Source organism: Berghia stephanieae, chromosome 1 (genome assembly GCF_034508935.2).
Source record: "Berghia stephanieae isolate SIO BIC M18660-M18661 chromosome 1, UCSD_Bste_1.3, whole genome shotgun sequence".
NCBI lineage: Eukaryota > Metazoa > Mollusca > Gastropoda > Nudibranchia > Aeolidiidae > Berghia > Berghia stephanieae.
The window spans coordinates 36,228,789-36,248,788 of record NC_088360.1 but is presented as its reverse complement, the minus strand read 5'-3'; the positions used below and the strand labels follow the sequence as shown (position 1 = coordinate 36,248,788).

General features: G+C 33.0%; 2 protein-coding genes across 4 annotated transcripts in view; one reads left to right on the top strand and one right to left on the bottom strand.

The window, feature by feature from the left end:
* The window catches only part of LOC144973245 (gamma-butyrobetaine dioxygenase-like), a 21,457-nt gene extending 12,073 nt beyond the window's left edge, over positions 1-9,384 (bottom strand). The window contains exons 1-7 of one of the 3 annotated variants that reach the window (XM_078915468.1): positions 9,322-9,384; positions 8,131-8,316; positions 6,299-6,357; positions 4,572-4,666; positions 3,761-3,885; positions 2,858-3,009; positions 1,065-1,123 (exon numbers count right to left, since the gene is read on the bottom strand). In XM_078915468.1, the coding sequence (XP_078771594.1) occupies positions 1,065-1,123; positions 2,858-3,009; positions 3,761-3,885; positions 4,572-4,666; positions 6,299-6,357; positions 8,131-8,287 (647 nt within the window). In that variant the 5' untranslated portion in view covers positions 8,288-8,316; positions 9,322-9,384. Of the gene's footprint in view, positions 1-1,064; positions 1,124-2,857; positions 3,010-3,760; positions 3,886-4,571; positions 4,667-6,298; positions 6,358-8,130; positions 8,317-8,993; positions 9,087-9,321 lie in introns of those variants that run through there. The other 2 variants (XM_078915478.1, XM_078915459.1) reach the window with 2 other exon arrangements.
* A 4,789-nt stretch (positions 9,385-14,173) lies between these two features.
* On the top strand, positions 14,174-19,448 carry LOC144967563 (uncharacterized; the record flags this gene model as incomplete). Its single annotated transcript, XM_078905045.1, is given in 4 exon segments — positions 14,174-14,278; positions 15,402-15,819; positions 18,255-18,313; positions 19,363-19,448. Coding segments are annotated over 4 exon segments (668 nt in total), but the record flags the coding sequence as incomplete, so codon positions are not given.
* Positions 19,449-20,000: the final 552 nt, after the last annotated feature.

Sequence of the window (20,000 nt, the reverse complement as noted above, 5' to 3'; positions counted from 1 at the left end):
TATTGCAAGGTCTCAAAGCGCTTTACAAAGATTAATTACACAAAGTTTATTTAGTGTAGATAAAATTCAGCAGACACTCACAAAAATCTGCTCCCGTACATTACCTATACACACGCGCACACACACACACACACACACACATTCACACACAAGAACACAAACAAATGACAGCTTAAGATGAACAAGAGATAAATATATTGACTGAGAATTATTCACAATAGGTATTTATTAAGATGTTTCTGAAATTAGTAAAGTTCTCCGACAATCTTTCCTAAATAAGGTGCCAATCAGTAATCTGAGTACTCTCGTTGAAATTGTAGGGGGTAATTAAATCCTGGATGTAAATTGGAGTTAAACGGTGGATAACTGCTTTGAAACAAACAAACAAAAATGTTATTGTATGCTGGTTCCAAGCCTTCATTGGAAGCAAATTCAAGCATATTAGCATCGCTGTGTTGTTATCAAAATAAAAAGATCCCAGGATTATTCTTGCAGCATTATTCTACACTAGTTACAGTCTGTTTAATTGGACATAAGTTAGACCAGAAGAAATGAATTACAATAGTCTAAACGAGAAAATAAATAAGGAATAAGAAAAATAAGTTTTAAAAGAATTTAAAGAGAGGAATTCTTTCATTTCGGCAATTCTTCTTAATAAAAAATTCAGCATTCGTACCATGTTATCGATTTGTTTCTCCATTTGACAGCGTACAATTTAAAAACACACCACATCTTTATGTTTTAAAAAAATAAAACTTGTGCCATCTATAATAATTCTGTAGACAAGTCAACAGATATCAACTTATTGCCAAACACGAACATACAATCACCTTAGTTTTATCTTCATTTAGTTCAGAGTCCCGTTTGAGAGCATTAATTTATATTTTCATTAATAATATAGAATAGAATAATATGATTTAGATCACTTAAATGTTTATGATAAATGACATGATCAATTTCTTTCTTTTTTTCTGATTATTTACAGATAAAATGTGAATAATGACTGACTGTCCAAAATGTAAGATCTGGCCAAACCTGCTCAAATAAATGCAATATGTACATACTTGTAAAGGCCATCATCTGATTCCATGATCTCTCCACAGTCCACTTCAGGGATAGTTTTCTACAGGAAAAGAAATTAAAGTCACATATGAAGCCATTTTAAAATAAAAATTTCAGGGTATACAGGAATACTAAAATGTTTCTAGAAGCTCTGCACCAACTAAATGACATGCAACATTACACTTCTTGTGAATGTAATTATAATGTCCCTATAAAGTTCGCTAGCAATGTGAACAGTGCAGCGGTTATATTTTCCTGAGTGTTACATCACAAGATTCTGACAATTAATTGACAGATAAACATTGAGTAAAATGCATGCAACAATCATAGGCACCTAAGAAAAACGTAAAACAAAACAGAATTTACAAAAGTAGATCTCAGCAGCAATTCATTTTTGTGCAAAGCCTAAGGTCAATCAAAGTCTCACAGAGATGCCAGAAAAGAATCCCCACAATAAGAAAAACATTCAAATGGTTTACAGTACTAATGAAAAATAATAAAAATAATGATGATGATGATGATGATGATGATGATGATGATGATGATGATGATGATGATGATGATGATGATGATAATGATAATAATAATAATAATAATAATAATAATAATAATAATAATAATAATAATAATAATAATAATAATAATAATAATAATAGTAATAATAATAATAATGTATGTATGTATGTATGAGTTGCATTGTACATTAGCACCTATTAGGTGCTATGCTACATCAGCATAAAAGTGTCACGGTCACAGGGAATTCACATATTGGGACCAAGCACGTCTGTTCCTGGCTAGAGTCACAATTGCGTCAATGGGCATAGAATCCAGCCCATGTAGTAGAGTGCCTGCCAGTCTAGTTGTCGAGCTCTTCAAGTAGGCAATAAAAGTTCCACGCAGGAGGCGGTCTGCGTCCATGCGTAAGATATGCCCCGCAAAGCGGAGCCTGCTTCTCATCACTGTAGTTATCAGGTTGAATTCGGGACGTTTTGCTGTTTCTCTGTAGTCCTCTCCCGTAATAATAATAATAATGATAATAACAATAATAAAAAAAAAAATAATAATAATAATAATAATAATAATAATAATAATAATAATAATAATAATACATTTACATAGCACTTAATCCAAACAGAGGCTCTAGGCACTCCACACAAACACAATTTTTAAAATCCTGTAATAAAAACAAAAATGTTAAATGTGAAAAAAGTAGCTAAGAGGAATCAGACAAGAATCTCAACTATCTTGGCTGTCGATAGAATGAATGAAGGTGACAACACTCAACTCTTTGTTATTGTTTTAAGACAATAAAGTTCCTCTTACAGACTATAAATATGAAAGGTTACACATAGTTTTGGTTGTAGGTATAATTCATCTGGTGGGCTGTTCAGGCGAGTATTTTATCTAAACGCATAGCATCAATAACTGTAATTCAGACAACTAGGTTGAGGCTGATCCTTTGAGGCAGTGAAATAACAAGGACAGCAGCTTCGGACTTAATTCCATTCGCTCCTGTTCGTCAATGCAGCTCTTTCAATAAGAGAAAAGCACTTTCTCTTTCTTGCTTTTTAACATTTTTAAAAAAATCATTCTATCTGCAGTTTTGTATGGTCTGCAGCCATTTAATTTTTCAGCTGCGAAGACCAAAAAGGAGAGAATTACAATTATCGAGTTATGAAACAGGAACTAACTTCTGTGTTGCTACCTCGGGAATTGAGGGCCTGATAACAGATATTTTTTCTCAGGTCAAAAATCAGCCCTTTGCATTATGGCACTTATAAAAGAATTCACTCACATCATCACTGAAATGCATGGCTCTTTGTTGACTTCTCTTCTTAATGGCAGCATCAGAGTAACAATGATACCTTAGAAATTTTGTGAGAATTGGACCCTCGTGAAACGTTTCACCTGTGTTTCCTTTCCATGTGAAAACTAATACATTTTCATCTGAAATAAAAGAAATAAGCAATTATTAAATAAAATATTGCAATCAAGAGAGCTCGATTTGTGGAGCACTAGACTCACAAGCCAGTGAATTGGTTTTGAATCTGGAAGAGAAAATTTTCTTTTCGATCCCACTTTTTACCAGGCAGTTATTGGGTAAGCTGGTCACATTGCAACAGACAAACATTCTTTAGAAAGTGTTGAAAGTAATTGTCAAAGTCCTTTAATGCTGGGCCTGGAAAAATTAGGGCTCTCTATGCTTTACGGCTCTAAACACCTTTTTTCTTTTTTATTATTCAGTAAAATATTGGACCTAATGATCAGCTGTGTATGCCTTGTCAAATTGGTCCAGTAAATTTTATGAGTGTCCAATATATATATATATATATATATATATATCATACAATAGTGAGTAGTTGTCATTATGATAAAGAAAACATTAATCAATATGAAATTCAATTTTCAAAAACTATACATAAATATTCACTGGAATCTTGAAGTCAAATGAAATTGAACCTTGTGCTTAAAAACTGATAAAAATTAACAGTCACTTTCAAATTCACAGGTGCCCCAAGAATAAGCAGATGCCTACTGAAAAGTATGGGTGGGGTGGGAAATATGTCTTTCTTTATCTTTACCCAACTTTACTTGTTTTTTAAATTCTTTTTTTATTTTGTAAAAATGGGGGGGGGGGGTAAGGAGTGTAGGGAAGCATTAATTAGCATCTTCACTACAACTTCATTATTACACTTACCGTCAACACTAGCCGATTCAAGGCGTAGATCATCATCAATCTTGGAAAAGTCAACAAGGACAGTTGATGTATAAGGGAGACAAGTAGCACAGTGACAATTGTGACGTAGCCACATGCTATGAAACCTAGGGTGAAATTTTGTCAATGTAACATTTTTAAAATACTTAAATCTAATCAATTTTTTTAAAGTCATTCAAAATTTTGAAACGTTAAACTTTACAAAACAAGACATAACATTCAAACACAACCTTGATAGAGAAGATAAAAACTATATACTATGGCTTAAAACAGGGCAAATCCTTATCAAGCTACATATTGATGGCCTCTATACATTTGACAAAGCACAAGCATGAGCAAATGTCAATTTGAATAGGTTCAAAGATGATTCTTGAGATTAAAGTGATGCCACCAATCATCAAACTACCTCATTCAAAATTTTAAGAATCTGCCCAGAAACTGAAGAGGACCAACTGATATTTGGGGGGCAGAATTGAGATCAGCATATGATAGAATAAGAACTCGTTAGTGCTCTTTCTTAAAAATATGTTAAAGACAGATGTAAATATTTAGGAAAAAAAAATTGCCTTTTAAGTACCATGAGCCATATGTGATCCATTGCCTCAAAGTGCTACTATGTCTGGGTAAGTTAAATGATAAAAATGGTCTTAATAGTTAAAAATATGAAACCTGGGTAAATTTACATGCTGTAGTGAGGAGGGAGAATAAGTATAATAAATTTAATGATTGCCTATATACACACACACACACACAAACACATATACACACACACACATACACACACACCGATTACCTGGAAACGTGGCCATCTTGCCACTTAATCTGCACATGCTTTCCTTCTTCAACAATGGCAATTTCTTCCACTTGGTAGCCTTTCACATTCTGGTACTGGGAAACAATTTTGATAAGAAAGCATTCAGAGGGAAAACTATAATTGGTACAGTTTCAATCCTTTGACAAACAATGCCATATTCAAGACAACGTCAATGTCGTTTTCACTTTTTCTCTCTTACTCCTCCTTTATCTATTAATGTGCGACTATTATGGTCTAGTGGTACGACACTCGCTTTCAGATCAGAAGACCCTGGGTTCGAGCCACGCTCTGCACATAGTTGAGTCCTTGGAAAAGGCTCTTTACTCACATTCTCTCACCGTACTCAGATGTAAGATGAGTACTGGCCGTTAACAGCGTTGACTCTTACAGAAAATGAATTGAAATATCGCCTAACAGGCGTCATTTCTCGTTCTACATGTTACGTGTTGCTGTTGGTCAGGGATGCCTTGTAAAGCACTTTGAGCATTTTTAATGAATATTGCACTATATAAAAGCAAGTCTTGTTTTTAATCTATCATTTTGCACATTGCAAATTTTGCAGATGAAGCTTGAAGAAATAAATAACAATAGTCTAATAGGAATGAAAGCTTCAATTTAATTAACAAAGAGAGTTATATGGACGTTTTGGGTTTCCCCTTTGTCAATAAAACATGATGCATGAAACATTAAAGGCAAATGAGAGATTAATGTCAATTAAGTTGAAGCTTCCATTCAATTTGACTATTGTTGCTATTGTTTTTTCATTCCGCACATTGCCTACCAGAAGTTGCAAATTTCTGGTGTTTAACTATTACACATATATCAAGCAAAATTAATTATCACTACTCTTAATTCTGTTGGAACTTTTAAACGAATAGTGATATTTTACTTCGAAATCTAATTACCTTTGCTGAAAATCTCGACAATTCACAAGTGGATTTATTTTGGATATTTAGCAAGTCTTCACTTCGAATTTAAATATATTTTTTTTCAATGATTTATTGGTTACTGACATTTTATTCCTTATATCAATATCTGTTAAATTTACAAAACATATCACCAACTTAGGATTTTACCTAATTCTAAGTACATAAGATTGTCAAACATCAATTCAATCTGTTTTTTTAGAAAGTGAGGGGGGGGGGGGTTATGTGTCTTTTTTGTTTGTTTTATTTGATTATCAAATACTGAGTACTTAATCTTAGTACAATTATATCAAAATCGATTTATTATTATATTTGCATAATCAAGTACAAATAAATCAGCATTTATAGCAATGATTTGTACTGAAGGTAAGATTTTAGTAGCATCTTTACATACGTTTTTCTATAATCACTACCTCTCAAAATAGGTCACTTCCATTAAGCAACACATTTTCTGTGATCTTGAGTAACCGACATGAGTGGACAGCAAATGCACAAGTTGAGAAATCTAATCTAAGTGAAATAATTATATTACATTATATTATATATGGAAGGAGACAATACAACAAGCCTGAAGCTCCGAGAAAAAAAATGATGCTGTCCTTTATATCTTCTGACGTTTTTCAAGCATCTCACCAAAATAAAATTATCATATTCCCCTTGACCACCAAAGGAGATTTAAAAGACAAGCTTAGCCAAATAGGAGGCTTAGTGACTACAAAGCTACACACATTTTTAACACAAAGAAATGAATATATTAAAGCCATGAACACAAAAACTTACAATGTCATCTAAATAAAATCCCCTTTTGCGGATACCTTCAAAGTGAGTTGTTTCTTGAGCTGAGGAGGTAATTATTTAAGCAATTAGACTACTAATGAGGACTTTTTTAACATGAAAAATGAAACAATGATTTGTAATTAAAAACACATAAGAGTGTTTTCAAAAATAATAATAATAAAATTATTTTTTTTTAATATTAAAAAAAAAATAAAATAATAATAATAATAAGAAGAAGAAGAAGAAGAAGAAGAAGAAGAAGAAGAAGAAGAAGAAGAAGAAGAAGAAGAAGAAGAAGAAGAAGAAGAAAGAAGAAGAAGAAGAAGAAGAAGAAGATAAATAATGATAATAATAATAATAATAATAATAATAATAATAATAATAATAATAATAATAATAATAATAATAATATATAATAATAATAATAATAATAATAATAAAAATAATAATAATAATAATAACAATAATAATAATAATAATAATAATAATAATAATAATAATAATAATAATAATAATAATAATAATAATAATAATAATAATAATAATAATAATAATAATAATAATAATAATAATAATAATAATTTGGTGCTATGAGTAAAGAGATTTTGTTTTTTTGTTTTTAAGGGTTTTACGGCGCTTGCAACACATTTAGGTTATATCAGCGCCAGTAAAAAGGAAGAAAATGGGATAGTAAAAGTTCTAGAATTACAATTAAAGCACCCAAGAGAAAGTAAGACAAAGGGGAACTGGGAACAAATAGGGATCAGATGTAGATTCCAAGAGCATACCACCAATGTACTTAGTTTGAGATCACCTATAAGTCTCATCAGGACACAAGCACAAAATCCAACAAAGAGGAATACACTCAGATGCTTACATTATACATTAAAAATAAATATGATAATACATAACAGAGAGATGATTTACAAGGAAAAAAATATCATCTCTCAAAACAATAACTATGCATTTGACTGTTTCCCTCCCAGCCAGGACTCCGGCCAGGGCCAGGACAAAACCAAGTAATCTCATTCCAAGACAAAGACAAAAAGCATGTCGGAAAACAGACATAAGGGGATAGAAGACATAGTATGGACCCCCTGCCCGCTATGGGAGGTCAGTGAGTAGAGAGACCCAATCAATAATAATGATGATGATGATGATGATGATAATGATAATGATGAATCATGACGATGATGATGAGTATGATGATGATGGTCACGATGATAAGGATGATGATGACGACGATGATGATAATAATGACGATTATGATTATAATAATCTAAAATATACAAATGGAGTGAGGATATGATGGAACCTCAAAACTATGAATGCTTAAGATATATTTTACAGGGCATGGAAAAATTCTTTAAAAATTTTAAATAGTTATAGATCTTAGCAAAGGTGTACATGGGCATAGTCTGCAGCATAGTGTTGAAATATATACGCGGCACATTCTATTTTTTTCTAACGAAAAAGCAAAGCTTCCTAAAATCCTTAACAGTATACAAATGATAAGCGACGTAAACAATAGGACACTACATGGTAATCAAATATTTTGTGCTAAACTATTTTTCAAGAATTTGTTTTAAGAATAATAACACAGTGGTCACACAAATTATAACATTGAACCTGTATAGAGCTTCAATCTATATTCAAAACTTGTCAAAAGTATTTAAGCAATAAGTAGGGAAAAGTTCAACAGGTTCCAGGTCTTTGGAGCATTTTTAAAAATATGATTAGAAATAACTGTCAAAAAAGCATATAAATCAAAAATTATATTGAATATAATACATTGATGCATCTAAAATCATATGAGAGAAATATATTATATTTACCAACATTAACATTTCTGTCAGTTGCCTTTTTAAAAATTGTAGAAGAGTGAAATGAACAGCTGAGCTTGGAACATGATAATGGTTGCATTGTCCGCCAACATTGTCGATTTAGCAGATTTCGGGCCTGCAAAGCAGACCATAAAGCATTTTTCAGCATAATGATCCGTGGGCAAGAATGGATTGTGCCTAAATAGAAAAAGGGAATTTTATGAGAATATAATAGATGTGAAGCCTGAAAATGGTGATAAATGAAAATGAGTAATAAACATAATTGTAACAAGAAACTCAAGTTTCAACTAAAGCAGTAAGTCTTCAGAGCCCCCCCCCCCCCCCCCCCCCCCCCCAAAAAAAAAAAAACCCTCCCCTTCATTTTCTCTTTTCGGTAAGTTTCTCTGCCGTGCCATCCCCCTCCCCTCTCCAGAACTGCTATTTACTACAGCCAAGGTGGCAACTCAGTCTCTGTGTGAACAAAGTAAGATGGCGACAGGGACCTCGCTCCTTTACCAATGCCTAACTTTAGACTTTGAAACTAGGACTAATACGTTGACGTCATTTAAGCTGAGTGCAGCGCCTATCAAGTGAATTGTCGTTAGCACCCAGTGCTCAAGGAAACAAATGATTGCACTGGTCTGGGTTGAACAATTGAATAGTCTAGTCTACAACTCACTATTTAAATTTACAATTTGCTTTCTTTTTGGTATTATGTCGGTTGTCGTCTTGAATTTTAATTTTGACTTTTTGTTTGGTCAGTGTGAGTGATAATATATGTTTATTCCAATTCCATGCACTACACTGCGCTGTTACTGCTGGCATCAAGAAGAAAAAAAACTAAATGTAAGAGGAAGAAATAACGGTTTACGTACGTTGAAATTAGATTTTCACTTTATATCAAGTTAAAGATAAACACCACCGAACAATTTCTTTGACTTTTCACTTTTCACCTCTTCAATCACTGTGGCCTTGAACTTTGAACTACTAGTTAACTCCGGTCACTGCTGACCTTTGAACGATTTTTTGAAACATTGTATCCATCGTGAAGTGATTGTATCATTATCAGTAACGATGCAGCCTCATCTTTCTAATTCAGATTAGGCTCTAAGATAAAGTAACCAATGAGACGTGCACTAATTTGCAGGTCTGATAACCCTAATTATGATTTTTTAAATCTATACTTGCGCTCTGTTAACAGACCTGCAAATAATATGTTCGCATCAGGCAAACCCAGTCACTCACGGAACTGTGGGCAATACAAAGAAACTTGACCTTTCAGCCTTTCAGGTCAAATGTTGGTACTCCAACTCATCTCGGTGGACATCTGCTCCCTTCTCACCATCTCCATCCGCAGCTTTCACTTGCATTAACTTGTAGTTGTAGCCTTAACGTCTCTAAAAAATTAGTTCATATTAAAATGCGACTATTATCGAAAGAAAGAAAGTCAGAAAGCGTTGATTCATTTTCTTCAGGAGGTCGTCGCCTTGTAGTGTGAAGTTTTTGGCCAGTGTCGGGCTACGAGTTCACAAAAGGTACGATCCATCGTGGTCAATTTACGCTGACAGTCTCCAAAGCGATGGTTTGTTTCATCTTTTCGTTGGATTCTAACATGCTCTTGGGAGAAGCTAAAAATAAAAAACCCGCTGGAATCCTCATACTCATGGAAGATAACCAATACATACCCTATTCTTCCAGTATTATTTCCTGCCTTACTTCCCTTGCCAGTGATTAAACTTGAGCTTTTATATAGCGCAGTATCCACTAAACGTGCTCAAACCGCTTTACAAGGGGTCCCTGGCCACCAGCAACACATAACATGTAGGACGAGACATGACGCCTGTCAGGCGATATTACAAATTTTTGGGACAGAGACAACGCTGTTAACGGCCAGGTACTCATTTTACACCTGAGTATGGTGAGAGAATGTGAGTAAAGAGCCTTCTCCAAGGACTCAACTATGCGCCGAGCGAGGTTCGAACCCAGGACCTTCCGATCCGACAGCGAGTGTCATACCACTAGACCACATAGCCGATTATCGGCGATACCGTTTGATTTTTAGCTAGTTTTGCTTTTGAAATTTTTTTTTTATTTTATGTTTTGTTTTGTTTTGATTTGTATTGTTTTTTTGTTTGTTTTTTTTTTTGGTGGGGGGGGGGGTTGTTTGTTAGTTATTTATTTTTATTTTTGTGTGTGTTTTTTTTTTTTTTTTTTTTTTTTTTTTTTTTTTTTTTTTTAACATAATATAATATATATACATTATAATATACCTAATATTGTTTTGTTGTGTTTCTTTGTTGTTGTTTTTGTTTTGTTTTTTTTTTTGTTTGTTTTGTTTTTTTGTGTTTTTTTTTTTTTTTTTGCTTTTTTAAAAATTTGTTTTTGTTTTGTTTTGTTTTGTTTGTATCTTGGTTTGTTTTTTGTTTTGTGTTTTATTTGTTGTTTTTTTTTTTTTGTTTTTTTTTTTTTTTTTTTTTTTTTTTTTTGTTTGTTTTTGTTGTTTTTTGTTGGTTTTTTTTTTTTTGGGGGGGGGGCTTTTTCTGTTTTAAACAGGGAAGAAATAGACAATAAGGCAAAGGAATGTGGAAATTCGAGACTGTAAGTTAATTATTTTTTGATGAAGTCCATAATCGAGAATTACTTCTATGGCCGTGACCTTGGACTATAAGTAGACTGGCCGTGATGCAATGTTGAATTGTCTTAATAACTGTGCCAATCAGATAGTCTTTATTCGAAGGCATATTATGCTGACAGTAACACGGTGCTAATGACGTAGATCAATGGTTACTAATGATCGTGTTGAACATTGCACAAAATCCATTTCATTTATATTGAACCGATAATGAAATATACATTGAGTTGAGAAGTAATAGAGTCAGAAATTATTATACACTGGCGACTGACATAATGATAATTGAGACTTGCCGCCTCCGTCTGGTAATTGATGCTGTGAGTTTATGTAAAACACCCACATCATCCGCCAGCCGGATGTAAGGTACCAACATACAAAACTTTGTGTAACACAAACGTTTATAGTCTGATATATAGAATTTAGTGAGAACTATTCATTAAAATGGCTGTCTAAAAACAAGTTTAAAATAGCTGGGTGATCGAACTCGGTACCTTTCGGGTACGAAGCAAAGACCGTACCGCTGAGCCACGCTGCCCCCTCATTTTACACATGAACACGGTGAGAGAATGACTCACGAGGCTCAAACCCAGGACCCAGAGATAGGTATTATAAGCAAGCACTACCTCCAAGAAATCAACAACACAATCAGAAAAAATACAAACATACAACAATGGACAAACACACAAGCAGTCATCAAATGGTTTAAAACCCTCACCAACAAACGCAACCTACAATTCATACAGCTTGATATCTCTGATTTTTACGCCAGTATAACAGAAAAAACATTCATCAGAGCCATCACATTCGCAACAGAGCACACCGACATCGACCAAAACACCATAAACATAATCAAACACGCAAGACGGTCGCTCCTCTTCCACAATGGAGAAATCTGGACCAAGAAAAAAGGCCAATTTGACGTCACCATGGGTGCATACGACGGAGCAGAAGTGTGCGAACTAGTGGGCCTCTACATTACACACCAGATCAAGGACCAACTGCCTAACATAAACTTCGGCCTCTACAGGGACGACGGACTAGGAACACACACCACAACATCAAAATCCAACATTGAAAGAATGAAGGCAGGCAGTCGCATGCAGCAACCCTCCCCAATGTACTCAACAGGAGAAATTAACAAAATGGCCAAATTTATCCAGTCTCAGAGATGGAGAGAGAAGCACCCAGAATACAACATGAATGACCCAATCAAGGTGCTCGACAGAAAGGAACAGGTCATCATCTTCAGACTGAGAACTGGACACAACCAGTTAAAGGAACATATGTGAAGGATGTCCAGAGCAGGTGCCTCTGGACAATGTGACTGCGGACTTGAAAATGAAAATGGACATCATGTCCTAATGGAATGTCCAAAGTACAACCAGTTGAGAAGGAACTTCTGGCCTGACCCAACCCCATACTCAAAGAAGCTGTACGGAAGTGAGGACGACCTCAGGACCACTGTGGGCTTCATTCACCAGACCGGACTGACCATGTGACGTGACGGGAACGAAGAAGAAGAAGAAGAAGAAAGAATGAAGAAAAAACTCATAAAATTATTCAAGGATCTCGACCTCAAAATCACACTAGAAAGTAACCTACACCAAGTCGATTTCCTGGACACAACCCTCTGCCTCAAAACTAACACGTACAGACCATACAAGAAACCCAACAGCGCCCCATTGTACGTCCACAAACACTCCAACCACCCACCTACGATAATAAAACAAATACCCACCATGATAGAACAACGGCTAAACAACCTCTCTTCAAATGAAAACATATTCAACGAAACAAACAAGACTACGAAATGGCACTCAAACAGAGCGGACACAACTCAACACTGAAATACAAAAATTTAACACACGCCACAACACCAAAACAAAACAGAAAAAGGAACATAATATGGTTCAACCCGCCGTTCAACAACGCAATCACTTCAAACATCGGCAAGCAGTTCCTTGCACTCATCGATAAGCACTTCCCGAAGAACCACCGTCTGCACAAAATAATCAACAGAAACAACGTCAAGATAAGCTACAGCTGTGCACAAAACATGAAACAGATCATTACCAACCACAACAGACAAATCATATCCGAACCCAACAACACCAATACAAATAAAGACAACTGTAACTGCAGAAAGAAAGACAATTGCCCTCTTAAAGGAAACTGCCAAAAAAGCGCCATAGTCTACAAAGCCACCATAACCACTGACAACACCGCAGCACAATACATCGGCAGCACAGAACCCTCATTCAAAACACGATACAACAACCACAAAGCCTCCATAACACATGAAAGCAAAGCAAAAAGCACCAAATTAGCAATGCACTATTGGGAACAAATAAACACACAAAAAACACCAACAATAACCTGGGAGGTCGTCAAGCAAAGCAGCCCCTACAGATGCGGTGCTAGAAAATGCAATTTATGCCTGACAGAGAAACTGGAGATTTTACTACACAACCACAGAAACAATAGCACCTTAAACAAAAGATTTGAACTGATGACAATGTGCAGACACTCTAACAAATTCAAGCTCAAAACGCAAAAGGCCAAATAACCCCCCCCCCCCCTTTCCCCCCACCCCCTCCCGACCCCATTATACCCCTCCTCCCCCTCTCTCCCCCCCCCCCCCCCCCGCCGCAACCACATTCCACTACAATATCACACACACACATGTACAACAACACACCTACACGCACACGCACACATACAAACACACACACACACACACACACACTCATAATATAAACATGAGAGCACATCACAATACACATAAAAACTAATCACCACTACACAGAGAAACAACTTTAGTTTGGAGTTTTCTACGGACATGACAGAATGGATTATGCCGACTGAAGAAGTGTGAATTAAAGGCAAAACACAGAAACGAGTCGTCTCGGCAAAAAATGTGAGTGAAAATTTACATTATATATTAGCTCTAACCACCATTATCGAGCACTTTCGTACCTACAAGTACCCACCAACACTCATAAATATATATATATATATATATATATATATATATATATATATATATATATATATATATATATATATATATATATATATATATATACCTAATATTATATATATATATATATATATATATATATATATATATATAATGTCTTTGTTTCAGGCCAGGGCCTTCTAGGTCGCCTCGTTTCAGGCGTATTAACCCCCCCCCCCCCCCCCACACACACACACACACACACACACATTACAGAATACAGAAGTTTATCACAAGATCGGTCTTTTGTTGTTGTTATTTTTCTTTTCTTTCTTTTTTTTTTTAATGACATTTATATCCGGACGCTAGAAACTAGTGATGACAACACGACATCACCGACTCAACATACATAGTGCACGTACCCTACGACTAACACTAACCCTAGGCAAACTCAATCGAAAAGTATGGCGCGTCGCGTCGAGGCAAAAGCGGAAGCTACAACTACAAAGTCAAAGGTCATTGAGATAGGCGTTGCCACCCAACCAAACGCCAAAATTTCACATCTGCTGGTAAGGCCGGACAAAGAAATCCACGTTCTGGGTTGAATTTTTGAAAATCACTCTCTGACATATTGGACAAACGATTATAACTACTTATTACAAATCAGACAGGCAAGATTCTAGATTCACAAATAGCATGCAACAATGATACTGTTACTTTTGGATCTACACAGTTGCCCATCATCATCACATAAACGCACAAGAGCAAGCAAAGCAGTGGATCGGATCGAAACTTGATTCTCACCGTAGCCTACCCTTTGCGTCCAGTTTATGATTAGATAGTGAATATGAAAACTTACAAAGAAGGCTTTGGGGAAATTCAAATTGCGACGGCATTTACATTACATTTAATTACAAAAGTTGGCTAAACGTAAAAACGCACTCCAATCCCGCGCGTTGTTACATTTACAACTCTCAAACAATATCAAAATAAAAATCCTATTTTGATTTGTAGACGCAACTAAAACACATGGTTGTAGTAAGTGATGGAAGCATTTGGAATTCATTCCTTCTCCCTAGGCTTCTAGATATATGAAAAAAAACACATTGCCTTCTTGCTGATGGCAAATATCAAATACGGATGAGTGGTTTTTCACATGAAGCCAACGTAAACCTGAGATCAAGTCAGTAAAAGTATTAAAATCCTGGTAAAACTAAAACCTCCTCCCTTCAACTGCACCAAAAACCTTTAAATTGCTTGTACAAAAAACACCGATCTCTGTTTTTTGCCTAATTTCTTTTCTGTTACTTGGAAAACTGTGGTCGTCCTACAGCTTCTTCTTGCATGCCGAAATCCACCGAGACTATCTAACAAGATGGGATGAGCAGGATGCTTACACTTGAATATGCGGTCTAAATTTATTATATTTAAGTTGAATCAACATAATACTGGAAAGGATTAATGTATTTTCCTATTCTGACCATTTTCAAGTCATTTAACATTTTTTCCCACTCATGCACCGTTACACACTTTATTGAGACCACGGGTCTTGTTTACTTAAGAGTTACAGATGTTTTAAGATCTCTGATATTTTACCAATTCTTCATTTTCATTCCATACCAATTTCCTATTCATATTCTTCTCTAGCATTGTTTATGAAAACAATTACCATTGCTTATAATTCTATTGCAGGTTATTCCTGCCATGTCAAATGCATGGTCCTTTTCAAGCTTTGGATTGGAAGAGGAAACATCAATAAAAATAGAGAAAGACAATGACAGCAGTCAAGAGCTGTTAAACAAATATAATGAATTTTTTAATGAAAAAGATGAAGCACAGGACATGTTTTTTACTGACAAACCAAGACTTCCAACAATAGACAAGAACAACAAAATGAAAAGATTCATGCCTGATTTTAGTAGACAATTAAACACAGATTTACCAACGAGCATGATTCAAACTGGGAGAGAAAGTAACTTTGTAATGGCCAACAAGAGGTATAGTGGCAATGAGGCAAATAAATGTAAATGGACCAAAAGTAAAGCAAAGGTCGTCAACTCACGTTTTCTGGTGAAAGCAAAGGAAATGAAAGAATTTTTCAGACTAACAGGTTCGATATTTTTTTCAAATACAGATTCAAATATTCTAAATCCCCTTAGATGAATGTATAGATGTCTAAACACTCAATAGATTATTCTTTAAATTACATATATATATATATATATATATATATATATATATATATATATATATATATATATATATATATATATATATATATATATATATATATATATATAGTGTCTTTTTTTTTCTCTTTCTCTTTTCATCATTGAGCAGTACAGTGCAAGCTGCATAGTTGGAACAGCACCATTACGCAGAAATCATTCCAATTAACCAGTCCCACGAGTGGCTTTCATAATCGGAACAACATTTCATCGCTTCAATCATGCCTAGTGTGATAATTATAACAATAGCAATATATAGCATCCTTTCAGTTGTTTGTCTAAAATTTCATTCTCCATTTTTATATCATGGTTATAATATAATGAAGAAAATGAAGCGATCATATCTAATGAATAATGACTGTCAACGTTCAGATCCCAAATGAATCCTGTTTCACCATTAATTACAACACAGTATAACATACTATCATTACCATAGCAATGGGTGAAGATAGGCTTGTTGCCATTTTTAATTAACGGACCTATTTGTTCATTTGAGGACATAGGCTGATTTAATTATTGATACTAATCTCATAGGGATGAATATATAGTTTAGATTTTTAGGAAAGATAAAAAATTCTTACAACATTCTGAAGGTCATTCCAATAAACTGGCATGCATTCCAATTAACCAGTAGAATTTATATAGCAAAGATTATGTTCCAGTTAAGCTCTGTTCTTCCAATTACCTGCTTGCACTGCATATGAAAGACATGATTTGCTTTTCTTCATCTCAGGAATAATTATAGAGAAATGAAAATGTTAACATTCAAAGTTTATATCAATTTAGGAACCATATTTTTTTTTCTGCAATGCTTGCTTCCTTTTTGATAAGATACTAGTCGATCACAAAATAAATTCCACCTGGTCTAATGGACAGGAGTTCCCTTTCATATATGACCAAAAACAGTGAAACTTTAGTGACCTTTTTTAAAAAAAAAATTGACAATCGTACTTTTAAGAAGAGTTTATTTTATGTACTTTATTGTTTTAACTTGATAGATAGTACAGTTGTGTGTGTATGGATAAGTTCACGTAGTAGATCAGAATGTGTGCGATGCTAGTACAAGAATGTATGATTACTATTATTATTGTTATTATTATTATTATTATATTATTATTATTATTATATTTATTATTATTATATTATTATTATTATTATTATTATTATTATTATTATTATTATTATTATTATTATTATTATCATCATCATCATCATCATTATTCACTATTAATTATCAATATTATTATTAATATTATTATCATCATCATCATCATCATTATTATGCTAGTACAAGAATGTATGATTACTATTATTATTGTTATTATTATTATTATTATTATTATTATTATCATCATCATCATCATCATCATCATCATCATCATCATCATCATCATCATCATCATCATCATCATCATCATCATCATCATCATCATCATCATCATTATTATGCTAGTACAAGAATGTATGATTACTATTATTATTATTATTATTATTATTATTATTATTATTATTATTATTATTATTATTATTATTATTATTATTATTATTTTTCATCATTATTCATCTATTAATTATCATATTATTATCATCTCATCATCATTATTATTATTATTATTATTATTATTATTATTATTATTATTATTATTATTATAGCAATAATAGTAATGATAATAATAATAATAATATAATAATAATAATAATAATAATAATAATAATAATAATAATAATAATAATAATAATATTAATAATAATGATGATGATGATGATGATGATGATGATGATGATGATGATAATAATAATAATAATATTGATAATTAATAGTGAAAAATGATAATCTAATTATTATTATTATTATTATTATTATTATTATTATTATTATTATTATTATTATTATTATTATTATTATTATTATTATTATTATTATTATCATCATCATCATTACTATTATTATTATTATTATTATTATTATTATTATTATTATTATTATTATTATTATTATTATCATCATCACTATTATTATTATTATTATTATTATTATTATTATTATTATTATTATTATTATTATTATTATTATCATTATTATTAATACCCTGATCAAATTGGTCCATATGCTTTCGAGTCAGCCGTTTCACCAATTTTAAGCTATAGGAACATTCTCCCATATAACAATGAATCTTATTGGTATTTTTCTTTCAATCAGCTTTTCAATCTCATCATCATCATCATCATTATCATCATCATCATTATAATCATTCTTTCAATCAATTTTTTAGTCTTAGCCGCCATATTTTGTGTGCCATCACGTTTACTTTTGCAGATGATCCTGTAATAAGCGAATTTTTAAAAATGGACAGTTGCAAACGGATAGCTGACAAGGTTTTAAAAGTTTTTGTTTATTCACAGTTCGCCTTCGCATTATGAATTTTGAGTTCATTTTTAAATCTTTCTTTTGATTTCTATGACTTAGAGGAGTTAATAAATTTCTTGATTGTTGATTGTCCCCATATGCACTATAGTAGGTTCATCAACACCGTAAATTCCTTTTAAAATGTCAGGAAAAAAGATTTCTGAAAATTTTGATGATAAATAACAAATTATTTACATTTGGTTTTAGAAAATACAAAGTGTTATGCTCTACATCAATTATTTTTTTTAAGTGACACCATGCAGTCAAGCTAAATTGGATCAGCCTTGAAAGTTTCCTTTTGTATTCAATTCCAAACAGTTTTGATAATAAGGCCAATAATTTTTTTCTAATCATATTTCCAGTAGATGGGTAGAGGATAAGTGGCGGTAAACTATTTTAAACCACTTATTTCACATGAACTATTAAAGCAGTTGCTTCTTAATCTTAATTTGTTCATGTAACGGCAACCATAATGATTATTTTTTTTGTTTTGTCTCTTAAAATCCCTGGAAAATGAGTTTTTTTCAGACCAGTGGATATTTATTATATTTGTTCGTAATTTATTGTGTACATAATTTCTCTTACCAACTGTTTGTTTATGGATTGCTAGTGGTATAGAGGCCCTTAACTTTTTAAAGGGATAAGGGACGTCTTGAAATTGCCTATTACTATTACATTGCATTTAAACAGTAGTGGAAATTAATGGGTTTTTTTGGAAATTATAGCACGGAGAATAATCACGGTGAAGACAGTTATAAACGCAGATCGATCTGGATGGAATAAAGTCGTCGGGACCAATGGTTGGATTTAATTCGAATCTAAGTTTTCGTTCTATCTGATCTGTTAGTTATGACTGCAATTTCTAAGTATATATTCAATAAAGGAACATGCCAGTCAAAAGATTTACATATCGCTACACACTATAAAAAAAAATTTAAAATAATAATACAATAATATAGCCAAATCAAATTCCTATTCCAATTGATAATTATTTACAAGAAAAATGTTTAATCTGCAGTATCTCATTGCAATGGTGTTTGCATACTTCAAGAGAGCAGAATTTGACATACAAGATTACAACAGGACAAACTTCTTTGTTGCACTGTAAGTATGAATAAAAGAAACCATTTCGATGACATCACATTTTTCTTAACAGTATGACTATTTTGAGATTGTGTTTTAATGCTTGTACTTTAATGTATGAGTAAGTTGGCACTGCCTCAAGATTTGCTTGCACTACTTACACGGAAGAGATGATTCAGATGTAGACATGACCAAAAAAAAAATACAAAAAAATAAACTGGGTCATTGACAAATTATACACTTAAATCTGAACAAATATAATAAAAAACAGCTCTTTTTATTCAGAAAATTACATTATTCTTTTATCCAATATTAACAGCACTGTGCAATAATCAAAACCTCTGAAATAACGAGAAATAACCATCAGTACCACCACCTCGTTAAGACCGAGCTCCATTGATTTAAAACCCTATCAGCAACACAGCCTTCACCCATTATTGAACAGAAAACATATGTATCTCAAGTTAGCTCGATCAAACTGTTATGTTTCCCCCCTCCTTCATTTGAGTCTGATTACACCGATATCCCATAAACCACATCCTCTTCCCTGGTTTAAACAAACAAACAAAAACA